Raw genomic sequence first — 27354 nt, 5'->3', positions numbered from 1 at the left:
CCGCTGGCTCCCCGGGACCCCGCCGCTCTCACCCGTGTGGCGGTTGGAGCCGTCCAGGCTGGCGAACTCGATGTAGTCCTCCCGGGCATCGGCCCAGTAGATCCGGCTGTTGATGTAGTCGAGGGTGAGCCCGTTGGGCCAGGTGATCTTGGTGTCCACGATGACGCTGCGGTTGGTGCCGTCCATGCCGATCTTCCCGATCAGAGAGTGGTCCCCCCAGTCCGTCCAGTAGAGGTAACTGGGGATGAAACACAAGAGCAGGGAGAGGCTGAGTCCAGCCCAAACCATGGAAATTCCTGGCTGTGAGGGGGAGGCCCTGGCACAGGCTGCCCAGAGAAGCTGTGGCTACCCCATCCCTGGGAGTGTCCAAGGCCAGGTTGGATGGGGCTTGCAGCAACCTGGGATAACAGGAAGTGTCCCTGCCCATGGCAGGGGGGTGGAACGAGATGCTTCTTAAGGTCCCTCCAACCCAACCCTTCTGGAACTCTATGACATCCCAGGTGCTTGGGCACAAGGCAGGGAAAAGCACCCCAAAGGTCAGGAGAGGAGGCTGCATCCCATCTCCCAGCCTCCAGGACTACAGTAAGATGACCACAGCCCCTCCCCAGCGCAGAGGGGAAGGCCCAGGTCCCCCAGGCTCTCACCCGTTCTGCACATCCACCACCAGTGCCCGGGGCTCCCGCAGGCCCGAGTTCACCAGTACGGTCCGGTAGGCGCCGTTGAGCTTCGACACCTCGATGGTGTCCCGCCCCTTGTCACACCAGTACAGGTTGCCTCCCACCCAGTCCACAGCCAGCCCGTCGGGGTTGCTCAGCCCCGTGCGGTGAAGAACCTGCCAGGAGGAATTGGAGATGCTGGGGCTGGACAGGGAGAACCACACCCCGGTCCCTCAGGGGTGACAACATCCCCCTTTCCCCCTTGCCAGGCTCCTTGTCCCCCTCCTCAGGGCAGCACGGAGCCCACCCCTGCTCGGGATGGGGATGGAAAACAATCCCACAGCAATCCAGGCTGATTCTCTGAGACCAGTGATGACCCCACAGCAGGGCTGGTGCCCCTTCCCTGGGGGCAGGAGGTGGGTGAGGAGCAGGGGCTGCCCCAGCCCCTCACCTGGACGTTGCTGCCGTTGATGTGCATGCGGCGGATCATGCTGCCCTGCGTGGTGACATCGGTCCAGTAGATCATCTGCTCCCGGTAGTCAAAGTCCAGAGCCACGGCATTGTTCAGCCCCTGGGTAGGAGGGAGGAGGGAGAAGGGTTGTAGCAGCCTCAGCAGCTGGCACAGGCTTTCAGGGGCTTTATAGAGTCCATTTACATGGATCTACAATATCCCTGGGAAGCCAAGAGCCTGAACTCCCCTGCTGGCAGCTCCCATGTCCTTCTGGGCCCCCTGCATCCCAAAATCCCAGCCACACAGGGTTGCTGCCCCTCCTGCTCCCAGTTGGCCCCACACCTGCTTGAGCAGTGTGTAGTTGGAGCCGTCCAGGTTGAGCTTCCTCAGGTAGTACCGGTTGGCAAAGATGAGGAAGGGCTCTTCATCTGCATGGAGAAAGCAAGAAAAGTGGCAGGGAAGCACCTCTGGGACACGGGCAGAACACAGCAGGCCTGCCACCCTCCTTGCCCCACCCCTTCAGGAGCTGGGGGCAGCCACTTCGCCCTGTGACCAACTCCAGTGCCTGGAGCAATCCATGGTCACCAGGAGTATCCCGGGTGCCACGCCCACACCCGGCCCTCACCTGTGACAGCCTTGCAGCTGGTGGGGTTGTCAGGTCTGAGCTTGTAGCCCTCGGTGCAGAGGCACTTGTAGCTGCCCAGGGTGTTGATGCACTTCTGGCTGCAGGGGTAGGTGGTGGAGCACTCGTCGATGTCGATGCACGTCTTGCCATCGTCCTTCAGCCGGAACCCGGGACGGCATCTGCACTGCAGGAGCAACCCAGAGCTGTCAGGCACCCCCAAGGCTGGGAGGTGACAGGTGCTGGGAGGTGACAGGTGCTGGGAGGTGACAGGTGTCACCGTGGGACACGCGGGCTCAGCAAGGACAGCGGGGACGCACGAGCAGCGCCAGAAGCGCCCGCGCTGTGTCCCTTGCCCAGCTGGCACAGGACAGACACAACCTGCATGTCTGTGGAGAAGGAAGGAGAGGGAACAGCTGGAGCTGTGTCAGGGGAAGCTGAGGCTGGATATTAAGAAAAGGTTCTTCCCCCAGAGGGTGGATGGGCACTGAACAGGCTCCCCAGGGCAGTTCATAGCCCCAGTCCTGCCAGAGCTCAAGGAGCATTTGGGCAACGCTCTCAGGCCCACAGTGCGATTTTGGGTTGCTCTGTGCAGGGGAATAAGTTGGACTTTGATGATCCCTGTGGGTCCCATCCAACTCAGGCTATTCCACGACTCAATGATCCCTCCAGCCAGCCCCCCCAGCCCCTGGACCCCTACCTTGTACCCGATCTTGAGGTCCTCACACTCCTGGGAGCAGCCACTCAGCTTCTTGTTGAGACACTCGTTGATGAAGCAGTTGAGCTCGTCGGAGCCGTCGGCGCAGTCGTTGTTGTTGTCGCAGAGCAGCGCCTCGGGGATGCACTTCCCGTTCTTGCAGAGGAAGAAGGAGTCGTTGCACTTGTTCTCTGCGGAGAGGAGGCGGCAGAGGTCAGCGTGGGGTGGCTGGGACCCCGCTCCCCCTGCCAGGAACCCCCCCTGGCCCCCACAGGTACCTGGGCTGCTGCAGCGCGGGTTCTTGGGCGCCTCGTCCGAGTGGTCGTGGCAGTCGAACTCCCCGTCACACTCCCACAGCCGGTTGCTGAGGCAGCGGCCGTTGGCACAGCGGAACTCGTGGGGGCCGCAGGTGGGGTACTCTGCGGGAGGGAGGTGGGCTCAGACAGCTTCCCACCTTCCCCAGCCACCCAGAGAGACAGGGGCACCACGGAGTCACCCCAACTTGCATGCCTTGCATGCCCACACCTCCTGCAGCTGGCCTGGGACAGGGCTGCTCTGCAGGCACACAGATCTCTCTGTGGGTTTGGATCTCCCTGAGGGTTTGGATGCCTGTGCCAGGGCGGATGCCTGCAGCAGGGCCGGGGGGCTGCTCTCCAGCACCGAACCCCTCCTGTTCCCTCTCCGGGTTCCCCCTCATCCCGCTCACATCAAACCCCTGCTGGGCAATGAAGAACCCCCAGGGCCCTGTCTCAAAGCCACCAGAGCCCCCACCGTCCCCCTCAGTCTCACAGACACCCACCACACTCGGGGGACTCGTCGGAGCCATCTCCACAGTCGTCGTCGTGGTCGCAGACGAAGTGCTTGGGGATGCACTGCCGGTTCCCGCACATGAACTCCCGCTCATCACATGTGTTGTTGTACACTGCAATGAGGCACCACTGTCAGCCCTTGCCCTCTCCCCGGCCCTCCTGCCTCCCCCAGACCCCCTGCCCTCGGGCACTCACGGCAGCCGGCAGCGAGGGTCTCATCGGCCCCGTCCGCGCAGTCCTTGTCCCCGTCGCAGAGCCAGCGCTCCGGCACACACACGTACGTGCCTGGGCACTGGAAGGACCCCGAGCTGCAGGTGGTCAGCCCTGGGGAAGGGAGGAGTAGGAAGGAGCCTGGTCACCCCACTGCTGGAGGATCAGCACATCTCCAGGGAGCCCCAGGATCCAGAGCCCAGGGGAGCGGTGGGACCGTGGGTGGGAAAGGGATGGGCAGGAGGCAGGAACAGGGCTGCAGGAACACAGCAATGGAGCAGGCAGGGACTGAGAGGGGGGAGAAGGGTTGGGGCAGACTCACGGCAGCGACTGTCCTCGTCAGAGCCATCCCCGCAGTCATCAGCCCCATCACACACCCAGAGCTTGGAGATGCAGCGGTGGTTGTTGCACTCAAACTGCACAGGGTAGCAGAACTTGTCTGGAGACGAGAAGAGGGGGATCAGAGTGAGGTGATAAGGGGAGGAGATGGCAGCAGAGCATGGCCAGGCGGGGTCAGCCTGGCTCCAGGAGCCCAGGGGGGTGCTGGACTGGGACTCCCTGCCCTGGAGCTGGGGAGGTTCCCCAGTTCCTGAGCACTGTTTGGGGCTTTATCAGAGAGGTTGGAAGTAAAAATGGAGCTGAAGGGAACCCTAACTGGTCACGTTCAAATGGGCCATGGACACTTGTGTGTGCACTGAGCAAACCAGCACATGAGGCCATTTATACCGGACACAGCTGAAAGCCCCAGTGTGTGAGTGAGACCAGGGAAGGGGAAGAACCTGGGGTCTGGCCTTTGGCCAAGGGATGTCAGGGAGAGAAGAGGGCCCTGCCCACCCTCCAGCCCCGCCACCCGTGCCATCGCCCGAGTTGTGGCTGTCCCCACCCTGCCGCTCACTGCACTGGGTCTCGTCTTCGCCGTTCTCGCAGTCGTCCTCCTTGTCGCAGGTCCAGGTCATGGGGATGCACCTCCCGCTCGGGCAGGCGAAGTAGTTGGCTGGACACTTGGGCTTCCTCATGCCTGGTTTGCCAGGGAAACATCAGCGAGGGCGGTGGAACGGCCACGTCCTGCCTCCCCCTGCCCCAGAACTGAAGGATTCCTCCCCCAAAAATCCCCCTGGGGTCCCACACCCCTGCACGCCACAGCACCCTCTGCGCAGGGGTTGTGTGAGCACTGGTGGGCAAACAAAGCCCCCGTGGCCCAAACAGACCCCAGAGGGTTGCAGCCAGCTGGAGGGTCAGCCCCACACCCCTGTCCCCCCGGTCCCCCTCCCCTGCCTCTCTCACCGGGGCAGTTGCGCTCGTCCGAGTAGTCCCCGCAGTCGTTGGCGCCGTCGCACACCCAGCTGGGCGCGTAGCACAGCGAGGTGTGCTCGCACTTCTGGAACGTGGTGCCCTTCACCCCCAGCTTGAAGTAGCTGCTGCAGTCGGTGGCGGCTGCGAGGAACCACGGCAGGAGCCCCGGTGACACAGCAGGACCCACAGCAGGAGCCCCCTGGTCCAGCTCCCGCCATCGCCGGAGCCCGTCCCTCCCCACCAGCACCTGGCTGGCTGCCCCACATGTGCCCTGAGGTTCCAGGGTGGGTGGTGGGTGCCAAGCACGGCACAGGGGGGCTGCAGTGGTGGGCTGGGGCTGCCTCAGGTGGCAGGAACACCGAGGTAGAGCCCTCCTCCCTTCCCAAACCAGCACAGATCCCAAAGACCCAGGTCCCCACCACGAGCACCCAGGGCAGGAGCATCCCCAGAGCCGGGGAAGAGACAGGGGACAGGAACTGGGGCACTCACTGCAGTTCATCTCATCGGATGCATCCTCGCAGTCGATGAACTGGTTGCAGCGGCTGGAATTGCCGATGCAGGTCCCGTCCCGGCAGCGGAACTCAGTAGCAGCACAGCTGGTCTCTGCCAGGGGAAAGAAGCCCCCGCAGCGGATGAGGCTGGGAGGGGGGACCCCAGTGCACACCCACCCCACAGCACCCACTGGCGCTGCAGAGGGGCACCCACACATCCCCACTGCCCACACCGCTCTGGGCTCTCATCCCGTGCTCCCAACCCTGACCCCCTTCTGGATGAGAGCCGGCGTCTCCTGGCAGCCTGAGCCCCTCTCCCTGGCACTGCCAGTCCTTGACAGTGCTCTGGGAAGCTCCTGACCACCCCTGGCAGTTTGGGACTGCAGCCCTGAGGGAACGCTGCCTTTGGGGATGCCATGAGGAGCAGTGACACCCTGCCCTGTGCCCCTGCTGGGTGTCACCCCACCCTTCTTGGGAGGCTCTGGGTGCTGCGTGCCCACACCCAGGAGTTTTTCCTCCCAGCTGTCATTCCCAGCTTTACAAAGCAGCACGAGCTTGACCTTGGCTCCCCGTTAAGCCCCGGCTCTGCTCTGCTCCTGTCAAGCTGACGGTCACTCCCTCCCGCCGCCGCTGTCCCTGTCCCAGCAGCTGACGGAGCCCTGGCAAGGGCTGGCCGGGCGCCAGGCAGACACTCACTGTTACAGGGCACCTCGTCCGAGTTGTCCCCGCAGTCGTCCACGCCGTTGCACCAGAAGCGGCTGGCGATGCAGCGCCCGTTCATGCAGTGCAGGTAACCCTTCTTGCACTTGCGGCTGCCTGCGGGGGAGGAAGAGGAGGAGGAGGAGGAGGAAGTGAGAACAAGGGAGGGTGGGCAGCCCCCAGGGTCTCAGATCCTCAGGGACCCTTCAGCAGGGGAAGAAACTACAGAGCAGGATTAGGGAACCAGCCCCTCGTGCTGGGCTGGCCGCTCCAAGGGGTGGTGTTGAAGGAGGTGCTGCAGCCCCCACCAGCTCAGCTCGAGGTGTCCCACTGTCCAGCCTGCCCCCCAACACTGGAAAAGGTCTGGAGACCTCAAAGCCTGGCTGAGTGCACTTCTGGGAGGGCAGGAGTGACTGCGAGCACCTGAGGGGCACGAGGACACTCCAGAGTCCTGGTTCCCTTTGCCAAGCAACCCTGGCAGGGCTCAAGGCCAGGTTGGACAGGGTTTGGAGCCACCTGGTCTAGTGGAAGGTGACCCTGCCCACGGCAGGGGCATGGAAAAAGATGATCTTTAAGGTCCCTTCCAACCCAAACCAGTCCAAGTTTCTCTGAGCAGAGACAGGGTGTCTGTGGGTGCCAGGGTGTGTGTGTGGGTGAGCAAGGCAGCAAGAGGAGGAACCTTACTGCAGTAGGACTGCTTCTCGTCCGACTTGTCCTTGCAGTGCACCACACCGTCGCAGGTCTGGCTGAAGTCGATGCAGTCGCCGTTCCCACACTCAAACTCCTTGTGAATGTTGCAGGTGGAATTCACGGCTGGGGAGGGCAGGGGGAACGTCAGCTCTGCCAGGCTGAGATCGGCCTCTCCCCCTCCACTCCCCACTCCCTCCCATCCCCTCACCTTTGCAGGTGAAATCCTCCTGCAGGACCCGCTCCCCGCGGCAGGAGCAGTTGACGTGTCCCTTGGGGGTGAGCAGACACAGGTCCTGGCAGCCGCCGTTGTTCACCCTGCACGGGGACAGCTCACCTAGGACAGAGGGACAGCGGTCACAGGAGGGACAGACCCAGCAGTCCCTGCCCTGGGGGGAGGCAAAAAGAAGCAGTGATCCCTCCCCAGGCTCCTCCCAGGGGTGCAGGGCGCTGGGGGCACCCGATCTCCCCCCACGGCTTCCCCTTCCCCCGGCCTGCAGACAGGGTGAGGCTGAGGAGGGGAGCCTGCAGTGACGAGCAGAGGGTCCTCACAGCTGTCGGTGTCGTTGGCCACGGCGATGATGCCCATGGGCTGCTGGGGGATGTCCACGCGCAGCAGCTTCATGTCGGTGCCCACGTATTTGTTGGCGCGCTGCACGGCCCGGCGCACCCAGTCCGTCCAGAAGATGTAATCACCATACACAGCCAGGCCAAAGGGGTGCACGGGCTCCGACTTCAGGATCACCTGCCGGGCACAGAATCGTGGAATGGGCTGGGGTGGAAGGGACATTAAAGATCACCCCGTTCCCAACCCACTGCTATGGGTGGGGATGCCTGCCACCAGACCAGTTCCATCCGACCTGGCCATGAACACTTCCCAGACTCCACCACCTCCCTGGGCAGCCTGTTCCAATGTTTAACAACCCTCTCCATGAAGAAATTCCTTCTGATGTTCAACCTGAACCTCCCCTGGTGCAGCTTGAGGCTGTGTCCTCACTTCCCAGGGACACAGGCAGAGAAACCTGCTGTGGGACACAGCCCTCCCAAACACGGAGTGTCCTCCCCTGGGGGATGCCTGATCTTCCCCAGCCCCGGGGACAGCTCTGCTTCCCTCTGACCGTGCTCCAGCCCCAGTTTGGACACTCTCCTCCCCGTGTTGCTGCCAGGGCCGGTGCCAGACTCACGTGGCGGTTGGAGCCGTCGTACTCGCAGCGCTCGATCTTGTCCAGCGTGGCATCGGAGAAGTAAATCTTCTCAGCCTTGTGGTCGATGGCCAACCCGTTGGGCGTCCGTATGTCCTGGTCGATGATGATGAGCACGTTGGCACCGGACAGGGTGGCTCGCATGATGCTGGGGTGCTGCTCGTTCCAGTTGGTCCAGAACATGAGGCTGGAAGGGGAGAGATGGGACATCATTCGGGGACTCAGGGGTGGATGGGACATCGTTCCCACATAAAAGGGGGTGGTAGGGGGATGAAAGAGGCTACTGCAGCCAGTTGGGAAATGTGGCACCCCGTGGATGGGGATGGGACAGGGGGTCTGTTGTTGCTTTGGGGTGCTGAAGGATTCGAGGTGAGGGGGGCACACAGCCTTTCCTCCCTGCGATCCAGTCCTCTCTGCACTGGGATCCAGAGCTTCCACTTTGGGAAGGGGACCACGTGGACCACTGGGGGGCTGGCTGGACCCTCGACAGCCACTCACTTCTGGCACTCATCCAGCACGAAGGCACGGGGGTGATCGTCCCCCGACATGGTGATCACCGTCTCCCTCTCGAAGGCCCCGAGGCGAGTCTGGTCCACAGTGTGCCGGGTGATGGTGGAGGTGGTGTAGCTTGTCCAGTACAGCGTGTCCCAGCCACGGTGATAGGCCAGCCCCTCCACTGAGCCCACATCTGCAGGGGGGACAGGCAGGGGTCACATCCAGCCCCAGACCACGGCAAGGCTGCCGGCTCACCCCACACAGCCAGCGCTGACCCCGACTCCAGGACACTGAAGTTACTGCTTTTAATTACAGCCAAGACAACCCTTGGAGGCTTTGGCTGCTGGGTAACACCACACCAGCGGGGTGGATGGTGGGGCTGGGCTCTGTGCTTGGGGTGAGCAAACACCACAGTAGGCACAACTCTGCTGCAGCCACCCTCCCTCGCAGGAAGGCTGAGGGATGGACACCTATGATGCTCCAAGGATTTGAATTTGGCTCTCTCAAGATCCACACCGGCCGGACCTTGCTCCAGGTCCACAGCAGCAGCGCTGGGAAGGGGAGGATCCCCCACTGCCAGGGGAGAGCTGAGCCCCAGGGGCACAAAATGACGAGGTAAAGCCTCATGGCAACCAGGGAGCTGAACTGTGCACCCATCCTTCCTCCCTCATTAACGCTCAGCAAAGGGTTTAATGAAGCGGCTGGCAGAGCTGAGCCTTGCTCTCCCATCTCAGGGATAAAGTCACAGCAAGTGCTGCTGTGAATTCGCTCATTAGCAGCATGGCACGGCCCTGGCTGAGGGAGCTCCTGGAGCACCAGTCGTGGTTCTTTTAAGTTGCTACAGGTACCAGTAAACCCAACCAAGTGCAAGGTGAGGGCTGGAGGTGAGGCCAGGGCCGGGCACAGCGAGGGTCAGGGCTCAGGGCGCTGCCTCGGGAGGTGAATGCGAGCGTGGAGCTGATCCTGAGTTTGCTGCAGCGCCTGTTTCTAGAGTGAGGCACGCCCGAGCCTCGTGACACGCTCTCCGTGCCAGAACGAGCTCTGCAGACTGCTCCCAACGCCTGTGTCCACTTCCAGAGGCTCCTCAGAAACCTCACGGCCGAGCCCGTGCCCGAGGCTGCTCCGAACACCCCCAAAAGCACCAAAACGTGCTCTCCAAGGGCCAAAACCCCTTTGGGACAGGAGGGAGGGGGTGCAGGACAAGGTGGGGGAGGGCAGGAAGAGGGGTCTGGGGGCAGACACAGACGGGCAGCCCCGGGGCCACTCACTCTCCACGATGGTCTTGCGCCCCGTGCCGTCGTCGTTGATCTGCTGGATGTTGCCGAAGTGGATGTCGCTGTAGAAGATGCGGTTGCTGCCCTTGGAGCCGTAGCGGTAGTCGAAGGCCAGGGCGATGACGTTCTTCATGTGCTCCGCGTCCTCGAAGGGCTTGATGGGCGCGTTGAGGTTGTTCTCGTCCGACAGGTGGATGCTCTTGAGGATGGTGCGCTCCGAGTACAGCAGGTACCCGTCGTAGTCCCGGCAGCTCACGCTGTCGTCCGCCAGCATCCCGTGGGCGCAGGCGCACGTCCTCTGCCCGCCGCCGCGGTACAGGCACAGCTGCTGGCAGTCCCCGTTGTTCTGGGCACAGATGTTGGTGCCTGCAGGGGATAAAAGGGGGGACTGGGTGAGGGGCTGGGCAGAACGTGCCCAGGCTGCGTCTGGCTCTCCCTGCTCAGCCCACGGTGCAACGCGGCCCTGACAACAACATGGTGACCCAGTCGATGTCATCCCTCTCCCCACATGAGGAGCTGAGCCCCTCCCTGCACGTGTGGCCACCTCCCATGCCTGGGCTCTCACCCTTCTGCCGGGCCCGGTTGAAGACTTTGATGTCCTTGAGCTGCACACCGATCCCTGTTCGCAGAGACACTGACTCGGTGGCGTTGTCCTTGTTGCCTCTTTTGATGGAGCCGTTGGCGTGAGTCCTGAGGAAACACAGAGTCAACCAAGTGACCAGCATGGGACCTGTCCCCACCTTTTCACAGCACCTGCCAGCTCCCCCCACCCTCCACACAGCAGGTGCCCAGACCCCCCCAGGCCCCCTGGCATCGCACCTATCGCTCCAGTAAATGTACTCCTCGAAGACCGACACGGAGAACATGTCCATGTTGTTGCTGGACAGGACGACCTCCCGGTTCTCGCCCGTCTCCAGGTCAATCCGTTCGATCTTGTCTGTCCGGGCATCGCACCAGTACAGCTTCCCATCCTGCGGTGATGAGAGAGCATCCCAGTTGGCACCGGGGTGGCACCCTCTGCACCTCCAGTGGGACATGCCACGATCCAGGAGACCACCCTGGACAACCCTCCTGAGACTCTGGAGCCCTCCCCACCATCAGGAGACAGCTGCAGGGACCCTTGGGACCAGTCCCATCCTCCCAGATGCCAACTGTACCTCGTAGTCCACGGAAATGCCGTTGGGCCAACTGATGCTGACGTTCACCAGCACCATCCGCTCGGTCCCGTCCAGGCGCGAGCGCTCGATGCGGGGGTACTGCCCCCACTCCGTCCAGAACAGGTACCTGAGGGGACAGCAGGGACATCACCACAGGGATGTCACCAGGAGCACCATCCTGGGGCCCTCTGGGACAAACACCCCTCCCTATCCCCCCCATTAGGATGTCAGTCTGGATCCTCTGGGCTTGCAGACCCTGCATCTCCAGCCCTCTTTGGATCCAAACACCTCTCCTCTCCCTGGGACTCTGCCCAAAGCTGGAGTCAGGCTGGGGAGGCTCCACTTGGATTTGCTGAGGTGTTGGCACCCACCAAGTCCCAGGGAGCTCCCAGGGGGCTCAGCAGGGTTACACCCGGGGTTGACCCACTGGTGTGGCAGGAGACCTGCAAGTCCTTCCCTGCCATATGTAAACCCACGGCTCTGCTGAGAGGTGTGGGGGTCTCTGCTCCATGCCCACCCCTCTCTGGGAAGGGCTTTGTGCAGTCTCACCCCTTCTCCGGATGGACGGTGATGGCCCGGGGCTTGTCCAGCCCCTGCGAGATGACCACGTAGCGGAAGGACCCGTTCAGCCGGGCCACCTCGATGACATCGAAGCCCTGGTCCGTCCAGTAGATGTTTCCTGCGAGAGGGGACGGTGAGCCCCCACACGAGCCCCACCGCCCCCGCCGCCCCCAGCTCCGCAGCCCCCTCCCACCGGCGATCCAGTCCACGGCGATGCCCTCCACGCGGCCGATGCCGTTGGTGACCACGTCCTCGCGCCACGTCTGGTCCCGCTTGGCCCGGCTGATGGTGCTCAGGCCCATGTCCACCCAGTAAATCGTGTCGTTCTCTGAGAGGCACGAGGAGGCAGGAGGGGGGTGTCAGTGACAGTCCCTGGAGTGGCACAGACCTGCACCCCAGGGCCCCAAAACCCTCCTTCACCCGGCGCTGCCGAGGGGGGACCTTCCGGGGCAGAGTTCTGCCAAAGTGGCGTCTGGAGTTCCCCCTCCGGTCTCTTCCCAGCCCCCCTGCCCTGTTCCCAGCCCTGCATCACCTGCATGGAAGTCGATCCCCACAGCCAGGGAGGTTCCTGACACTGGCACAAGAGCATCGGACTTGTCGTTGGGGTCCAGGGGAATGCCCCGGATGCCCTCGTGGACCGAGTACAGGAGGAAGGAGCCAACACCTGTGACACGGGTGTGGGGACAGTCAGACATCCCATAAACCACAGGCTGTCCCTCCCCCATGGAAAACTGTGACTGCTGCTCTGTGGAGAATGAGCCTGGCAGGGTTCTGTGGGCCCGTCCCAGACCTCCCTGGGGGCTGAACCCCTGGCACAGCCCGTTCCAGGGTCCTGCCCCACTCCAGGGCCCAGGGGAGCACGAGCGAGGCCCCTTCTCACCACCCCCCACTCCCCCTTTGTGCTGGCAAAGGCTCCGCGGCGCATCTGGGTCAGGGCAGCGCTTGTTATTCAGCCCCTGCCCTGACCCAGATGGTGCAGAGCTCTGCCAGCCCCCTCCAAAACCACCCGGAACACTTTGCACACAAACAGCCTTTCAGAGGCCCTGGCAGTGCCCGGGCAGACGGTGGCAAACGCGGCGGGGACGGGGGATCTGCTCGGCCCCACTCCCAGTGACCCAAACCCACTGCCCACAGTGAGGGTCCCACCTCTCCTTGGGGGGCTCCTGTCATGCTGCCCCACTCCCCTCCTCCCACGATGCCCTCAGGGCCCCAGCAGTGCCCCCGTGCTCATCAGGGACAGTCCATGCCAAGGTCTTGCTGCCACCTGAGCCCATCACCCCTCCAAGCCCCCCAGTGTCCCCCCATAGCAGGCACACTCACCTTCACAGGACTGCTGCCCACTCTTCAGGCTGTAGCCCGCCGTGCACATGCAGGAGCGGGAGCTCTCGGAGGTGGGGAGGCAGAGCTGAGAGCAGTCCCCGTTGTTGTGGCTGCAGGGGTTGGTCCCGGCTGCGGCAAAGAGAAGGGGTTGAGGGGCCGTGGGGAGACAGGGAGCACCCGCCAGGGCTGGGGCAGGCAGTGCCCACACGGGGTGTCTGCCCCAGGACCCCCCGCTCACCCTGCTGGACGCTCTCGTCGTACACCTTCATGTGCATCACCAGCGTGGTGCTGTTGCGCAGCACCGTCACCTCCGTCCCGTCCTTCTTGTTGCAGGTGCCCATCCTCTCCGAGGCCTGGTCAGCCCACCACAGCTTGTCCCCTGGCAGGAGAAGGCAGGAGCATGTGGCAGCGCTCCCCATCCCCTCCTGCCCCCGCTGAGATGGGCACGAGAGCTCGGGCAGGGCCCGGAGACAGGGAAAGGTCTCGCCCTTCGCCAGCCCTCACCCATGATGGCCAGGGCCGTGGCCTTGCTCAGCTGGCTCCGCACGGACTCGATCACCTCCAGGTTGCTGCCATCCAGGTCACACCTGTTGATGGTGCCATTGCCAGAGCTGATCCAGTACAATTTGCTCTCTGGGTAGTCGATGGCCAGACCTGGAAAGGACGGGAACATCAGTGTCCCGGTGGCACACAGGGACCGTCACTGGTCGGGAGGTGGGACGGGACTGGCAGGGCCATGAGTGATGGAGAGAGTGGGCAGGTGAGGTTGGGGTGACCCAGCACAGGGCAGCTGCCACTCCCCTGGGGAGCCAGAGCAGGCACTTGAGGCCTCTGCAGGACAGCAAGGTGAGATGGGGGGATCCCGGGGGGTCCATACCAACAGGTCCCTTCTGGTTGGTGAAGAGGAGCGTGCGGTTGCTGCCATCCATGTTGGCCACGCTGATGTTGTCCCCGTCTGTCCAGTACAGCTTCCTGCACAGTGAGGGGACAATGGGTGAGGGGACACAGTGCCAGCACCCCCTGGGCCCTCCCAGCCCCGCTCACGGCACAGCCCACCTCCCACCTCCTCTCACACACCTCCTACACGTGCTGACATGCAGGGAGAGCAACCTGTTCTCTCCTCCATCACATATGTGCACCGTCACGCACACACATGTGCCTGCACACACACCTCCTCCTCCTCCTGGGATGCTCCCGGCCCAACCCCAACCCACTGGCACCACGTCCCGCCAGACTCACCCCCGGAGAGGATGAACCACCAGGCAGTGGGGCTTATCCAGCCCCTGGATCACCGCGTTCTTGAAGGAGCCGTCCAGCCGGGCCACGTTGATCTGCTTCTTGTTGGCATCGTAGCTGGTCCAGAAAAGGTTTCTGGACACCCAGTCCACAGAGAGGCCGTGAGCGTTGGGCAGGTCTGCAAGGGAACGGGGATGGGAGCTCATCAGCTGGGAGGACAGGGTTGGGGTGATGCTCAGGCGAAGAGGAAGGGCCGATCTCATGGAGCTGAAGGCTCTGCAGGGGCGGGGACCCCAGCTCTGGGGGCGATGGTGCCCCACACCCACCCGCAGAGACCACGGTCTCCACGCCAGTGCCGTTGATGAAGGCTCTCTTGATGGTCTGGGTGCGGACGTCTGACCAGTAAATGCGCTGCTCCAGCGCGTCGTAGTCCACCACCGTGACGTTGTCGATGTCAGGCACAGTGAAGGAGATGATGTAGTTGTAGTAGGGGTTGTCGATGTCCACGCCCCGGATCTCCATCTGCCGCGCGTACAGCAGGAACTTCTTGAACTCTGGGAGAGGGAGAAGAGGGGCAGCGGTGGGACCTCAGCTCCCCATCACCCACTTGTCCCTCTGGCCTGGGGGGCCCAGGCAGACCCCTACCATAGCAGGTCGTGTTGTCCTTGTCCAGCTTCATGAGGTGGGGGCAGGCACAGGACAAGGTGCGGTTGTAGTTGATGAGGCAGAGGTGGGAACATGGCCCTTTGCCCCCGTTGGCTTCGCAGGGATTAGGAGCTGCAAAAGGGACAGGACTCAGTGATGTCCCTGTCTCTGGGGACACCTCCCCAGGAGGCCCCCAAGAGCTGCAGCCCCCCCAGCTCCCTGCCTGCCCCATTGAGGAGTTTGGGCCATCATCACCTCATCACTCACTGAGGTGGGAACGACACCCACCCGGCGCTCCGAGTGAGTGTGGGCGCAGACCGAGTGCTGGCACCGTCCCTCCCCGTGCTCCCCCCACCCCATCCCGCCACCTCCGCTCCCCCAGCCTCACCCAGGGGCTGCCGGGAGGGGTGATACACCTGCAGGTCGAAGGGCTGCGTGTTGGTCCTCTGCACCACCGTCACGTTGTGCCCCGTCCACTTGTTGGCCTTGGCCAGCGTGTTGGTGCGCCAGTCGGTCCAGTACACCTCCCCCCCGTACAGAGTGACAGCAAAGGGGTGGGACAGGTACTCGTGGCCCCGCAGCACCTCGATGTGCCCCGTCCCATCGTACAGGGCTGAGTAGATGGCGTCCGACCTGCCCCGGCAGAGACGAGGGTGAGGGGGGTGGGGAGGGGGCACTGTGGGGTCTTTAACCCAACAGTAACAACATGCAGGGTCTAAGCAGCCGTGGGACAGCTGCTGATTTACACCAGGGATCCACGGAGGAGAAAACCCAGAGCGAGGGCTGGAATGTGTCGGGAGACACAAACGGAGCCCACAGCGCAAAGGCCTCTCGCTCCCAGCCCAGCACGACACTGGAGCGAGGGGAAGTCCAGACTGGGAGGGATGGGGAGGCAGGGACAGCTGTCCTGGCCCTACCTGGCATCGATCCAGAGGATGCGCTTTTCCAGGTAGTCCACAGTGAGCCCGTTGGGCCACCCCCCAGAGCCCGTCTCCTTGTGGATGGTGCGCCGGCCCTCGCCGCTCATGGAGGCGGCCTCGATGCGGGGCAGGCTGGCGTCCCAGTCCGTCCAGAACAGGATCCTGCCGGGAGGGACAGCAAGGGGCACCATCAGCGCAGCAGCCCATGGTCTCTTCCCCCTGGTAAGGTCCCAGGGGTGGCAGCGTGTCCTGGCGAGCACCGGCCCCTCCTGCCTCACCCATAGCGGGGGTCCAGGGCGATGGCGCGGGGGTGCTCGATGTCCCCGGCCAGCAGCGTGGTCCGCATGGTGCCGTCCAGCTTGGCCACCTCGATCTGGTCCAGGTTGCTCTCCACCCAGTAGATGTTGCCAGCGATCCAGTCCACGGCCAGTCCCTCGGGGGTGGCCAGCCCATACTGTATCACCACCTCAAAGCTGGTCAGAGCTGTGGGACAGTGTGAGAGCTCAGGCTGGTGCCTCTTCCCTGGCCCATCCACCACCACCATGTCCCCATCCTCAACAGCTCCACCCAGAATAACTGAGGTCAGTGGCAGGGGGACTTGTTCTCCCTATATGGGGTCTGCCCCCTGTCCGTGGTCCGAACCCCAAAGGGCTCAGCCCTCCACCCACACTCCCAGCTCTGAGCTCTTGCTGCCCCACTGCTCTTGGGAGCAGCAATGATGGGGAGGAGCCTCAGCTCTGTGCCCAGGTGCTGGGCTGCAATTACCATCAGGGAAGCACTGGGAATGCTAATTAACTCCCGCATAATGAGAGCAGAATGGGATCACTATCAGGGCCGTGGGCTCCAGATGCCACATCGCTGCAGGTGTTACGGAGTCACTGATCCCACCCAGCAGCCCCCCAGGTCCTAAGGCTCCGCACCCCCGTTCTCCAGCAGCTTTCCCCTGTAGATCTTGTCCTCCACCACGTCGGTCCAGTACAGGGAGCTCTGGTTGAGGTGGAAGTCCAGGGCGATGGTGTTGCGCAGCCCGGGCACCAGGACACTGTAGTCCCCCCGGTGCAGGTCGATGCGGCGGATCTCGTGGCGGTTAGAGAATATGATGAACGGTTTGAAGGGGTCTGGGGGGAGCAGGGAAGGGTCAGAGGGGGCATGGACAAGGCAGGGGATCATGTGCCTGCTCCCAGCCACGCCTGTCAGCACAACCCTCAGCTCCATGAGAGGACAAATCCCCACCCAAGGCACCCCCCTTCACGCACCCAGGCTGCGGCAGCTCTCGCCGTCGGGCTCCAGCATCCAGCCCTCGTAGCAGGAGCACTTGACGTTGTACTTGTCCTGCTCGCACTTCTGGCTGCACTTGAGGTGCTTGGCACAGTAGCTCTGGATCTGGCAGGTCTTGTTGTCGGCGCCCAGCTCCATGCCCAGGGGGCAGGAGCACACGATGCCCTCGCCGGGGGCCACCGTGCAGTTGTGGCTGCAGCCCCCGTTGTTGAGGGAACACTGGTCTGCAAGGACAGGACGGGCTCGTCACCTCCTCGTCACCTCCCGGGACACGCCGGGTCCCCAGCCCCGTCCCCGTGCTCACCGCAGAGCTCGCCCTCGTCGGAGCCGTCGCCGCAGTCGTCAGAGCCGTCGCAGAGCTTCTCGGGGGGCAGGCAGATGGAGGTGTTGTTGGCACAGGTGTGCGAGGGGGGTTTGCACACCAGAGACTCGCAGTTCTCCTCGTCAGAGTTGTCCTCACAGTCCCTGTCCCCATCACAGACCCAGGCCTTGCTGATGCAGCGGGCTGAGGGGGAAGGGGCGGGGAGGGGGCAGAGCAGACCCAGAGATGTTATTCCAGGTATTTGGGGTGCCCCAGAGCTGGTGTCCCTCCACCCCCGTCCCCGACCCGCCAAGGCAAGTCCCAGCCCCTTCCCCGGGTCAGAGGGGGAGAAGGTCACGGTTCGTGGGTTGGCTGTGCGCGTTTCCCCATTTTTGTCCCTCCCCTTCCCCTTGCTCTCACCCGAGTCCTTGCAGCCGAACTTGATGCTGGGGTCGCAGACGTGGGTGACGCCCTCGCAGTTCTTCTCGTCGCTGGAGTCCATGCAGTCCGTGTCGCCATCGCAGCGCCAGCGCATGGGGATGCACAGCCCGTCCAGCCGGCACTGGAACTCGTCCGCGTGGCACCCCCCGGGGGGGCGCGTGGCTGTGGGGAGGGGACCCGCTCACTGCCTGCGCCCCGAGGAGCTGAGGGGCTCGGGGGTGGGGGGATCAGGCTCTCAGTCAGCAGGGAAAGAGCCAGGGACACCCAGAGACGCAGGAGGGGGATCCAGGCTGGAAGCAGCGGAGCTCTGCTCGGAGGGGGATCCATGCCCCACGCCCTCCCCCGTGCCGGGGCTCACCCTGGTTGGTGCAGTTGGCGTGGGTCTCGTCGCTGTAGTCGCCGCAGTCGTTGTCCCCGTCGCAGGTCCAGTGCACGGGGATGCAGCGCCCGCTGTTGCACTTGAACTGGTTGCTGGAGCAGGAGTGGCTGCACCCCGCCTCGTCACTGTTGTCCCCACAGTCGTTGTCTGCAGGGCGAAGGGGAGCGGGCAGGGGGTCAGCGGGTGCCCGATGGGGAGGGGTCTGGCAGAGGCACGGCAGGAGGGAGGACAGCAGAGACCCCCCCGCCAGAGGCAGCGGTGGGGGAAGCGGGGAACACCAGGGATACGGGACAGAGCACGCCGGCAGACAGGACACGGGGTGACAGTGGCCCCTCGGCACTGGTGGCGGGACCCCCACCACAGACCAGAGACCCCCGGCCCTCCCACCCCCCTCTCTGCCACAGCACCAGCAGCGCACAGAGAAAATGGAACACAGAAACTGCATAGATCAGCCATGGACCTGGGGAGGCTCCGCTCCGCTCCGGGGGGAGCGGGGCTGGGGGTCAGGGTGCTCCTTTGGGGGTGCACCCACGGGGAGGGGGCTGGTGCAGCCAATTGGGGGTTCAGATTGCCTGGAGAAAAGCCCCTAGCCCGCTGATGGGCAGGGGGAGCTTTGGTCTGAGGGTACCAGGACACTGGCAATGCGGCCCCTCTGCTGGTTCAGCATGGGGGGCCTGGCTTGGGGACCACGACAGGGCTCCATTCTGCTGTGGATGCCCCATCCGAGGGCTGGTCAAGGTTATTTGCCTTTCCAGTGCCTCACAACGGGCACAGGGACCATGGCAAAGCTGGGAACGATGGCACAGCTCAGGGCAATGGCACTGCTGGCTGCCACACGGCCTCAGCAGCAGCCCAGCTCCTGCACATGCAGCCCTGGGTTTCCACCAAGAGAAGCTTCCCAAGGGGCTCTGCCTGGTGAGCTGGGAGGGACACTGGGTTCATTCCCTGGCACCCAGCGCATCCCTCCCACTGCTGGAGAGCACAGGGGGCATTGCTGGAGAGCGTGGGGGACACTGCCAAGGCATGGGGGGGCATTTCCAGAGGGTTTGGCAGGCATTGCCGGAGGTACGGGGGACATTGCTGGAGGCAGAAGAGTCATTGCTGGAGGCAGAAGGGGCATTACCAGAGGCAGAGGGGGCATTGCTGGAGGCAGAGGGGGCATTGCTGGAGGCAGAAGAGTCATTGCTGGAGGCAGAGGGGGCATTGCTGGAGGCATGGGGGCATTGCCAGTGTCCAGAACAGCAGCCCCAAGGGGCTCACAGCCCTCTGGAGGGGCAGGTTTGGGGGCTCAGGGGCCAGGTGGGGGTCTGGTGCATGTTGATCTATGCACTAACCGGTAGGCTTTGGACAGTTCTTTTCGTCAGAGCCATCCCCACAATCTTTTTCTGAAACACAGAACCACCAGACAGGAGCGTGGGCACAGTGACAAACACAACACACCACGGCACAGCGGGCGGCACAGACACCGGGACGTGGACACAGACACGGACACACAGAGGCTGTGCAGGCACTGGGTGGCGAGACCAGAAGCAGCAGAGGGTGCTGGGGGAGCGGGGGCAGCCGGGCTGGGGGAGCCCTGTGGTGCTACAGCTCCTGCCCCAGGCAGGCTTGTGGCTGCATGAAGGGGCTTCACGCCATGGCCTGGCTGCCACGGTGGGGGATCCCAGGAGAAGGGACCACCCTCGGCAGGGCCAGCTCTGAGGGAGCTCAGGAAGGCTCCAGGAGGAGTCCTCCACCCACAGCTCCACTAATCCCGGGAGTTCATCCAGTGTCTCGTCTGCTCTGAAGCCACTAATTAAACATAACGATGCAGAGCGGCTCAAATAAACTTGTGGGGAAGCAAAGCAGCCTTGGGGCGAACCCTCTGTCCCAGGCCTGGCCCTGCAAAGATCCGAGGGCAGATGGGAACTGACCAAGAGAGCTTTCCTGCCCTCCCTGGGGCTGCAGGACATGGCTCAGCCCTGCCAGCTGCACCAGCCACTCTCTGCTCAGCTCCACCTCTGGGGCAGAGTTTTGGAGACCCATCCAAGGTCTGAAACGATCCCTGCCAGGTTATTCCTGCAGCACACGCTGCGCTGGGGGCAGCCAAGGGAAATGTGGGGCTGGAGACTGCAGGATGTGCTCGGCTTTGCCTCACATCTGCTCCCTCCAGGACCTGGTTCTGCCCTTCAGCACATGCTGACAACTGGCCCTTGCCAAAGCGGGGCCCCTGCCGGGCTGCACCCCCGCCTCGGCTCTCGCCGTGGGGTCTGGGCCAGGGTCCTCACCGTTGTCACAGCGCCAGTTGATGTTGATGCAGCGCCCGTTGTTGCAGGTGAACTGTGTCAGGGGGAAGCAGGTCGGGTAGGCTGTGGAGGAGGCAGAGGCACCGTGAGCACAGGGACACCCTGGGTACGCTCCAACCCCCACGGCCCCACGGAAGGGTGAGGAGCAGCACCCCCAAAGACCCCCGTGCTCCCAGTGCTCCCAGGCGCAGCTCACCGCACGAGGCGGACTCGTCGGAGCGGTCCCCGCAGTCGTCGTCCAGGTCACACGTCCAGGAGACGGGGATGCAGCGGCCGCTGGCACAGGAGAACTGGTTGGGGGAGCAGGTCCGGGCTGGCCAGGGAGGGACAGACAGAGCATTAGTGGCTGGTGGTGCCCTGTTTTGCCAGGGAAGGTGGGGAACAACTCCCCAGGCTCCTGCAAGGCACAGCTGAAGCCCAGGGATGTGTGAGACCCCGACAGCTCAGCCCACAGGGAACAGCTACAGCTGCGGCTCAGCAAGGACTCTCCCATGGCTCCCTGAGGATAAGGCAGGTTCCTCACCTGAGCAGGTGGAGTTGGACTCATCCTCGTTGTTCCCGCAGTCGTTGTCCCCGTCGCAGAGCCAGCGGTTGGGGATGCAGCGGTTGTTCTTGCACTTGAAGCGGTCCGAGGGGCAGGTGTGCTGGTCTGTGGGGGACACCCGCTCAGGACCTGCCCCTCATCCCACCCCGTCCCTCCTCCGCGTCCAGTGGAGGAAAAATAGACAGAAAAGGGCTAAAGGGACAGGCCTCAGGTAAAGTGGGGATCAGGATCCCAATCCCCATTTCTCCCTTCAACCACGCTCCATCCCGCTCCCTCCAGCTGGGGAGGGGACGGAGGGGTCCCAGCTGCCCGACCCCAAACCTGGGGGAGCCCAAGCCCCAGTCCCAGCACACAGAAGGGGGTCACGCACGGCAGAGCTCGGGGGCCTCATCGCTGTTGTCCAGGCAGTCGTTGTCCCCGTCGCACTTCCAGCGCTCCTGGATGCAGCGGCTGTTCTTGCAGGCGAACTCGCCGGGCTGGCACTGCGGCGGCGGGATGTAGGACGGGTTGGCTGCCGGGGGAGAGCACGGCGAGGATTTGAACCGGGTCACCAAGTACGGCGTCCCACGGGAAAGGGGGTCCCCACGAGGGTCCCAGGGCAGCCTACCCTCGCAGGTGACGGAGTCTGCCCCCAGGACCTGGTCCTCGGCGCAGGCGCACTGGCGGCCCCGGGGGGTGGCCAGGCACAGGCTGCTGCAGCCCCCGTTGTTGACGCGGCACTTGTTGGAGCCCACTGTGGAGGCAAAGCAGGGTGAGGAGATGGGACCTCCATGCCCAGGGACCCCACGGGGGTGTCCCCGGACACCCTCAACGAACCCCACAGTTGGAACCCAGCCAGAGACCCAGCTCATGAGGCCATGGGGACCCCTGAGGGGACACAGAGCCTGACGGAATAGGGGTGGGAGAGGGAGGGGGGGCTGCAAGGGCAGGGGATGAGCACCACAAAGAGAATTGTGCATGGGGATGGCCAAAAGGAAGCAAAAAGGGGTGAGGGGCTGCTTAGGCAGGGCTCATCCTCACCCCCCAGCCCCACCCCTGCTGCAGCCCCCACACCTTGCTGCTGCTGCGCGTCGTACATCCGGATCTCGAAGATGGGCGGGCGCTCGTTGCGGAGCAGGCTCACGGCCTTGGAGGCCTGGTCCAGCCGGTAGATGCTGCCGCTGCGGTACTCGGTCCAGAAGAGGAAGTTGCTGTAGTGGCACAGCCCGAAGGCGTGATTCAGCTCTGGGCCCTCGTACACGATCTGCGGGCAGGAGGAGAGGCTCCCTTAGCCGGGATGGGCACTCGGGGACGGGGCATGGGATGATGGGATGGGAGAGAGGGAGGCAATGCCTCGGCTGCCCACAGCCCCAGCGCTGGGGTGGTCAACGTCCCGGGGCCTGTGGGACCCCTACTCGCCTTCCGCTCGGTGCCGTTGAGATAGACCATCTCGATGCGGTCGTAGAAAGCGTCCACCCAGTACAGGATCTTGGCCGGGATGTCCAGGCTCAGCCCGTTGGGCCACAGGACAGTCTTGGAGGTGATGAAGATGTTGCGGTTGGAACCGTCCATCCAGGCCCTCTCGATCTTGCCCCTCTTGCTGTCCTTGGGATCCTCCTCCCAGTCTGTCCAGTACATCCACCTGCCACAGGACCAAAAGCTGAGCCCTGGCCCCGTGGTCACAATTCAGAGACGTGACCACATCCCTGCGGCCGTGCCACCCCCCCAGCCAGCCCTGCCCACCCGGGCACCCGCACCCGTTCAGGGGGTCCACCACGATGGCGCGGGGGTGCGTCATCTTCCCCTCGATCAGCGTCTTCCGCGTCTGGGAGGCCTTCTCCAGCCGCGCCACACTGATGGTCTTTTTGGGGCCGTCATCTGTCCAGTACAGGTTGTTCCCCATCCAGTCCACAGCAATCCCTTCCACGTTGTGGATGCCTTTTGGGGAAAAGGCGGAGCGGGCGCGTCACCAGCCGGGAGATGGGACGTGGAGGCAACAGCCCCATCTGACTCACGGTGTGCTCAGCACTGACCGATCCCCACACAGACCAACGGGGATGACGGACCCCCAGCCCCGAGGGTGCAGGCTGGGCCCCTGGGCCACGCACCGTCCTTCAGGATGGTCTCCCGGTCCGTGCCGTCGATCTTCTGGCGCCCGATGAGGTAACTGGTGGTGTCGGCGAAGTAGATGAAGCCGGTCTCGGCGTGGAAGTCCAGCGCCCGGGGGTTCATGAGGTTCTCGATGGGGATCATGTGCTCGTCCGGCACCTTGGCCCCCATGTCCATCCCGCGGATGATGCCCGGACGCCCCTTCCCGTACACCAGGAACAGCTCGTGCTCAGGCTCTGCGGAGAGACAGGGGCAGCCGTGGCCACCAGCCAGGCCAGGGCAGTGCCAGAGGGGTGGCACATGGCACTGGGGCTGCCATGGGGCCACAGCTACGACACAGAGGCCGGCAGGAGGCAGTGACAGGCGTGGGCAGGGAGTGCAGAGCCCACAGCCAGCCCACGGCCCCAGACCCTCGCCCCCACATTCCCCCCAGGAAGCCCAGCACTCACTTTTGCAGGACTTGCCGTCACTGCCCAGGCTGAACCCTGAGCGGCAGCGGCAGGTCCGGCTCTTGTGGCTGTTCCCGAGCAGGCAGATGTCGGAGCAGCCTCCCGGCTTCCCGAACTGATCCGGCTCGCAGGCGTGGCTCCGCACTGCAACACAAGGGGGCTGTGGCAGCCAGAGGCACCAGAGCAGCACAGGAGGGTCCTGCTCTGCGTGGGGAGCACAGAGGGACAGGGACACGGGTCTGCAGCCACAGGGACATGGAGATGCTCTCATGGGCCCTCCCTGGACTTTAGGGTGGCCTATTATCCCCAGAGCTCCCAGCTGGTCAGTGAGGGGCTGAGCACTGCACAGGACAGTGCAGAGATGGGAAAGGATCTTCCCACAGGAAGGATCCCTGTGGAGAAGCCAGCCTGGCATGTCCCAGCACACAGCCACAGGGCCACACTCTGCCCCATCATGCCAGCCCACCCCTCACGGGCCACGGGGAGAGCGGGGCTGCACCGGTGGGATGAGCCCCCACAGAGGGACAGCCAGCACTGCCTGGAGAGCCCCTTAATCACACTCCTTCCCCACTCAGAAACCTCCTGATTAATTTTATATTCTGGAAAATGCCAAGCAGGCTGAAGACACTAAGAGGATTTCAAAGGAGTAAATTGATTAACTGCAGGAAGGTGCTGGGGGTGGAGCGGGCAGAGAGGGATGGGCACGAGGAGGGGACGGTGCAGCACTGGAGACTTTCAACTCCCTGGAAACCCCTTGGTGCCCAGGAGCAGCGGGGTAAACACACAGGCAGTGGGGACTGAGAGTGTGTGGGGCCATGAATATTTCAAGATGTCACATCTGCCCCCACGTCCCTGCGCTCTCTGTGATCCATCAGTCCTGTGGAGCAGCTGCCACGTCTCTCATAGGAGGAGACGCAGCCATAGCAGGGGATGGGGCACCCCAGGGTGTTTGGCAGCTTGACAAACAGCCCAGAGCACTGAGTGCCATGTCCAGCCCTTCCTTGAACATCTTCAGGGATGGTGACTCCACCACCTCCCTGGGCAGCCCCTTCCAATGCCTGACCACCCTTTCCTGTGAAGAAATCCTCCCTGAAATCCCACCCAGGCCCTTGCCCAAGGATCCAAGAAGCTGTTACACCCAGGCTGGGCTCCCACCTGTGGGCTGGCGCCGTTGGTGGTAGATGTGCAGCGCCCCACCCTTGTCCACCCGCGTCACCACCTGGTACTCGGTGCTGTTGAAGCGGTTGACGCGGATGACGCTGGTTTTCTGCTGGGCGTTGGCGTTGTCAGAGTTGGTGGCGTACAGGTAGTTCTCAAAGACGGTCAGCCCGTACAGGTGTTCGATCTGTGGGCATCCACAAGGAATTCAGGAGTGAGGAGAACCTGGCTCCGGGGCGTGCCAAGCCCCTGATCCCACCTCTTGTCCCCGTGTCACTCACGGCACAAGATCATCCCTGACAGGACCACGCTCAGTGCTCAGCCCCTTCACCCAAACCCACTCACCAGGATGCCCTGGATGATGGTGTGCCTGTTCTTGCCCTCGTAGTCCACCACCTCGATGTAGTCCAGGTAGGCATCAGCCCAGTACACCAGCCTGTTCACCAGGTCCAGGGTGATGCCGTGGGGGAAGACGATCTTGCTGTCCACCAGCTTGGTGCGGTTCTGCCCGTCCATGTCACAGCGCTCCACCTTGGGGATCTGCCCGTAGTCAGTGAAGAACACCTTGCTGTGGGGGAAGAGCAAAGGCAGGAGCTCAGAGCCGGGATGGCACAGGAGGAGGGAGGATGTGGATGTGCAGGTGGCTCATGCTCACGCTGGGAGGCACAGGGGTGGCCGGGGTCTGGCACAGGGCTCGAGGGGAGCTTCAACCCAGATGTGTTGGTGTCCCTGGAGGAGGTCCAGGGCCCTCCACATGTACACATGGGGTTGTACGAGTTAAGACACAACTTGAGGCATCTGTTTGAGCACCCAGGAGTGGTCCTGCCTGTGGCAGCAGCTCCTGGCACCACACTTCCCAACAAGGCACAGCCAGAGACAGGGATCAGCACCAGCAGCACAGAGCCTGGGGAACTTAACTCAGTCCCTTGTGGGGCTTGTCTGCACCTGCCCTGCTCAAGGTCAGAGTCTCCCTCCAGGCTTCCCTGCAATATTTATTTGTCCATATAAAATACTCCCAATTTTCTGCTCAGTAACACCAGCTTTCTCCATCCAGGCAAAGAGGGAAGCAGGAGGTAAGGGGGGGAATTTCCCTCTTTACTGGTTACGCCACTCTGCCCACTGTGGCCTCAGCCACACCAGCAGCTGCTGTGCGTGCCCTGGGCTGCTCCAGTGATTCAGCATCCCAGCTTCCCCAGCCCTGGGTTGGGCAGAAGGCAGCTGCCGGACACAGGCACGAGGTAGCTGCTCCAGCCGTGCAAGGAGCCGACTGTTTCAGCTCCCAAAAGCCGGAGCAAAGCTGTGGGCACGCTGTGTGGCACGAGCTGGGAGCAGCAGCTTATCCTGAGCTGGGCCAGGGGTGTCCTGCAGGACTGAGCCCTGCGGAGCCGCTGCCAGGGGAGTGGGAAATGTCCCTGCAGAGATGGGGGCTTGACACGGGCAGGTACAGGAGACCCCTGAGCCCCAGAGGGACAGACCACCTGTGCCAACTGTCCCCAGGGGCAGTGAGTTCCCAGGACTCACCCCATGGCTGGGTCCAGCGCGATCCCCTTGGGATTGTACAGCTCCAGGTCCAGCAGCGTGACACAGGTGTCCCCGTTCTTGTTGCAGACAAAGATCCTGTCATCGATGTCATCCACGAAGTAGAAGTTGCCCGTGAGCCAGTCGATGGCCATCTGCTCCACGTCTGGACAGGGGTGAGGGGGGGTTAGACAGGGAAGGAGGGAGCCAGGAACCCCCCATGGGGTCCCTGATCACGTCCCAGCCCATGGGGATCACAAGCACCAACACAGCTGGGGAATGAGGCCGTGGGAGCCATGAGGGCACTGGGATCTGCACCACTCCAGGGACCTGCCCTGGTCACCCCACTGGGAGCCACATGGCTAACCCCAGCACCCCACCCTCTGCTCCACAGGTATACAGGACCGTGACAAGCCAGGGACATCCCACACAGCCAGGAGAGCATGCAGTGCAAACACTGGGAGAGCATCCTGCAGAAACACTGGGAGCACATCCCGCAGGAACACCGGTGGAGCAGGGGGGAGCTCTGCCAGGTGGGTGCCGGAGGAGGGAAGGGGCAGCAGGGAAGGGGAAGGGGCTCCAACCGCAGCACTGGGACGTCACAGCCGGGAGGGAGCGCGGCAGAGGGGGGGCCGTGGGCAGATCCCACTGGGCGAGGTGGGAGCAGAGCTAATCTGGAGCTGCAGGGACACCCTGGGGCCTGGAGCAGGTGAGAGACAGCACCTGGCACGCAGCATGTGAGCACTTAATTAAACCAGTGAAAGCCTGTTAAATCGGATAAACCCAACGCACCTGAATTCCTGCCTTGCCACCGGGTCAGTGCTCAGCCCTGCTCAGCCCTCCCTGCACCCGCCAGGACAGGGGCCAGGCTGAGGGGTTGCAGGTCCCAGAGATGCCAAGTGCTTTGGGTTAGTGCCCCCCAAAGACCCCGTGCCCCCCAACACAGCAGCACCAGGGTCAAGGCAGGGGCCAGGTGGAGCAGGGACGGGGGCACAGCAATTCCCCAGCCTGGGCACTCCAAGGCCAGCAGGACCCAGACAGCCCCTGAGGAGCAGGGCCAGACACCACTGAATTATTAACCAACGCAGCAGTTTGGAAGGGAAAACACCAACCAAGCCAGGGCGTTTTGCAATGCCCCACACCCCCCTGCTCGCGGGGTTCATCCCAGGGATGCTGAGTCTGTCCACGCAGACCATGGGGTGAGACCATGGGATCTGAGCACACAGCGGTTTGGGGGTGCACAAACCCCAACTCCCAACGCCTGGGCTATCCAGGCCAGCTCTCCCAGCCCTTGTGTCCAGGTCACGGCCCTGGGGACGGGGATGGGGACATCCAGCCGGGGCGATGCCGACAGTGACCCCCCCTCCGGAAGGGCGAGGCTGCAGCCACCACCCGGCGTGAGGCAGCTCGTAAAAACAAGTGGAAACAGCCCGAGCCAAGGAATGAGCATCAACCCCAAACCCACGACCAGCACAGGGCTCCCGACAT

General features: G+C 63.5%; 1 protein-coding gene across 1 annotated transcript in view; it reads right to left on the bottom strand.

Moving 5' to 3' along the window:
• The window catches only part of LRP1 (LDL receptor related protein 1), a 69986-nt gene that overhangs the window by 12691 nt on the left and 29941 nt on the right, over positions 1 to 27354 (bottom strand). Inside the window, 54 exon segments of the mRNA XM_050337450.1 lie at positions 33 to 238; positions 645 to 832; positions 1108 to 1227; positions 1450 to 1535; positions 1733 to 1916; positions 2430 to 2617; positions 2705 to 2845; positions 3226 to 3348; positions 3431 to 3559; positions 3768 to 3884; positions 4341 to 4463; positions 4730 to 4879; positions 5228 to 5341; positions 5926 to 6045; positions 6613 to 6741; positions 6827 to 6952; positions 7168 to 7360; positions 7800 to 8004; positions 8316 to 8505; positions 9581 to 9952; positions 10152 to 10276; positions 10406 to 10557; positions 10744 to 10870; positions 11293 to 11422; positions 11498 to 11632; positions 11837 to 11968; positions 12625 to 12753; positions 12863 to 13003; positions 13129 to 13278; positions 13502 to 13596; positions 13864 to 14038; positions 14187 to 14414; positions 14506 to 14637; positions 14894 to 15138; positions 15423 to 15587; positions 15704 to 15908; positions 16346 to 16543; positions 16682 to 16927; positions 17008 to 17208; positions 17425 to 17607; positions 17804 to 17971; positions 20092 to 20172; positions 20306 to 20422; positions 20633 to 20758; positions 21024 to 21164; positions 21261 to 21386; positions 21707 to 21896; positions 22052 to 22274; positions 22390 to 22570; positions 22741 to 22977; positions 23191 to 23334; positions 24346 to 24535; positions 24694 to 24916; positions 25870 to 26032. Coding sequence (XP_050193407.1) covers positions 33 to 238; positions 645 to 832; positions 1108 to 1227; positions 1450 to 1535; positions 1733 to 1916; positions 2430 to 2617; positions 2705 to 2845; positions 3226 to 3348; positions 3431 to 3559; positions 3768 to 3884; positions 4341 to 4463; positions 4730 to 4879; positions 5228 to 5341; positions 5926 to 6045; positions 6613 to 6741; positions 6827 to 6952; positions 7168 to 7360; positions 7800 to 8004; positions 8316 to 8505; positions 9581 to 9952; positions 10152 to 10276; positions 10406 to 10557; positions 10744 to 10870; positions 11293 to 11422; positions 11498 to 11632; positions 11837 to 11968; positions 12625 to 12753; positions 12863 to 13003; positions 13129 to 13278; positions 13502 to 13596; positions 13864 to 14038; positions 14187 to 14414; positions 14506 to 14637; positions 14894 to 15138; positions 15423 to 15587; positions 15704 to 15908; positions 16346 to 16543; positions 16682 to 16927; positions 17008 to 17208; positions 17425 to 17607; positions 17804 to 17971; positions 20092 to 20172; positions 20306 to 20422; positions 20633 to 20758; positions 21024 to 21164; positions 21261 to 21386; positions 21707 to 21896; positions 22052 to 22274; positions 22390 to 22570; positions 22741 to 22977; positions 23191 to 23334; positions 24346 to 24535; positions 24694 to 24916; positions 25870 to 26032 — 8808 coding nt within the window.

Source organism: Myiozetetes cayanensis, unplaced genomic scaffold, assembly GCF_022539395.1.
Source record: "Myiozetetes cayanensis isolate MyiCay16 unplaced genomic scaffold, myiCay2020 scf66, whole genome shotgun sequence".
In the NCBI taxonomy this organism is placed as follows: Eukaryota; Metazoa; Chordata; class Aves; order Passeriformes; family Tyrannidae; genus Myiozetetes; species Myiozetetes cayanensis.
The sequence above is the reverse complement of the archived record's forward strand: the minus strand, read 5'-3'. Positions and strand labels throughout refer to the sequence as shown.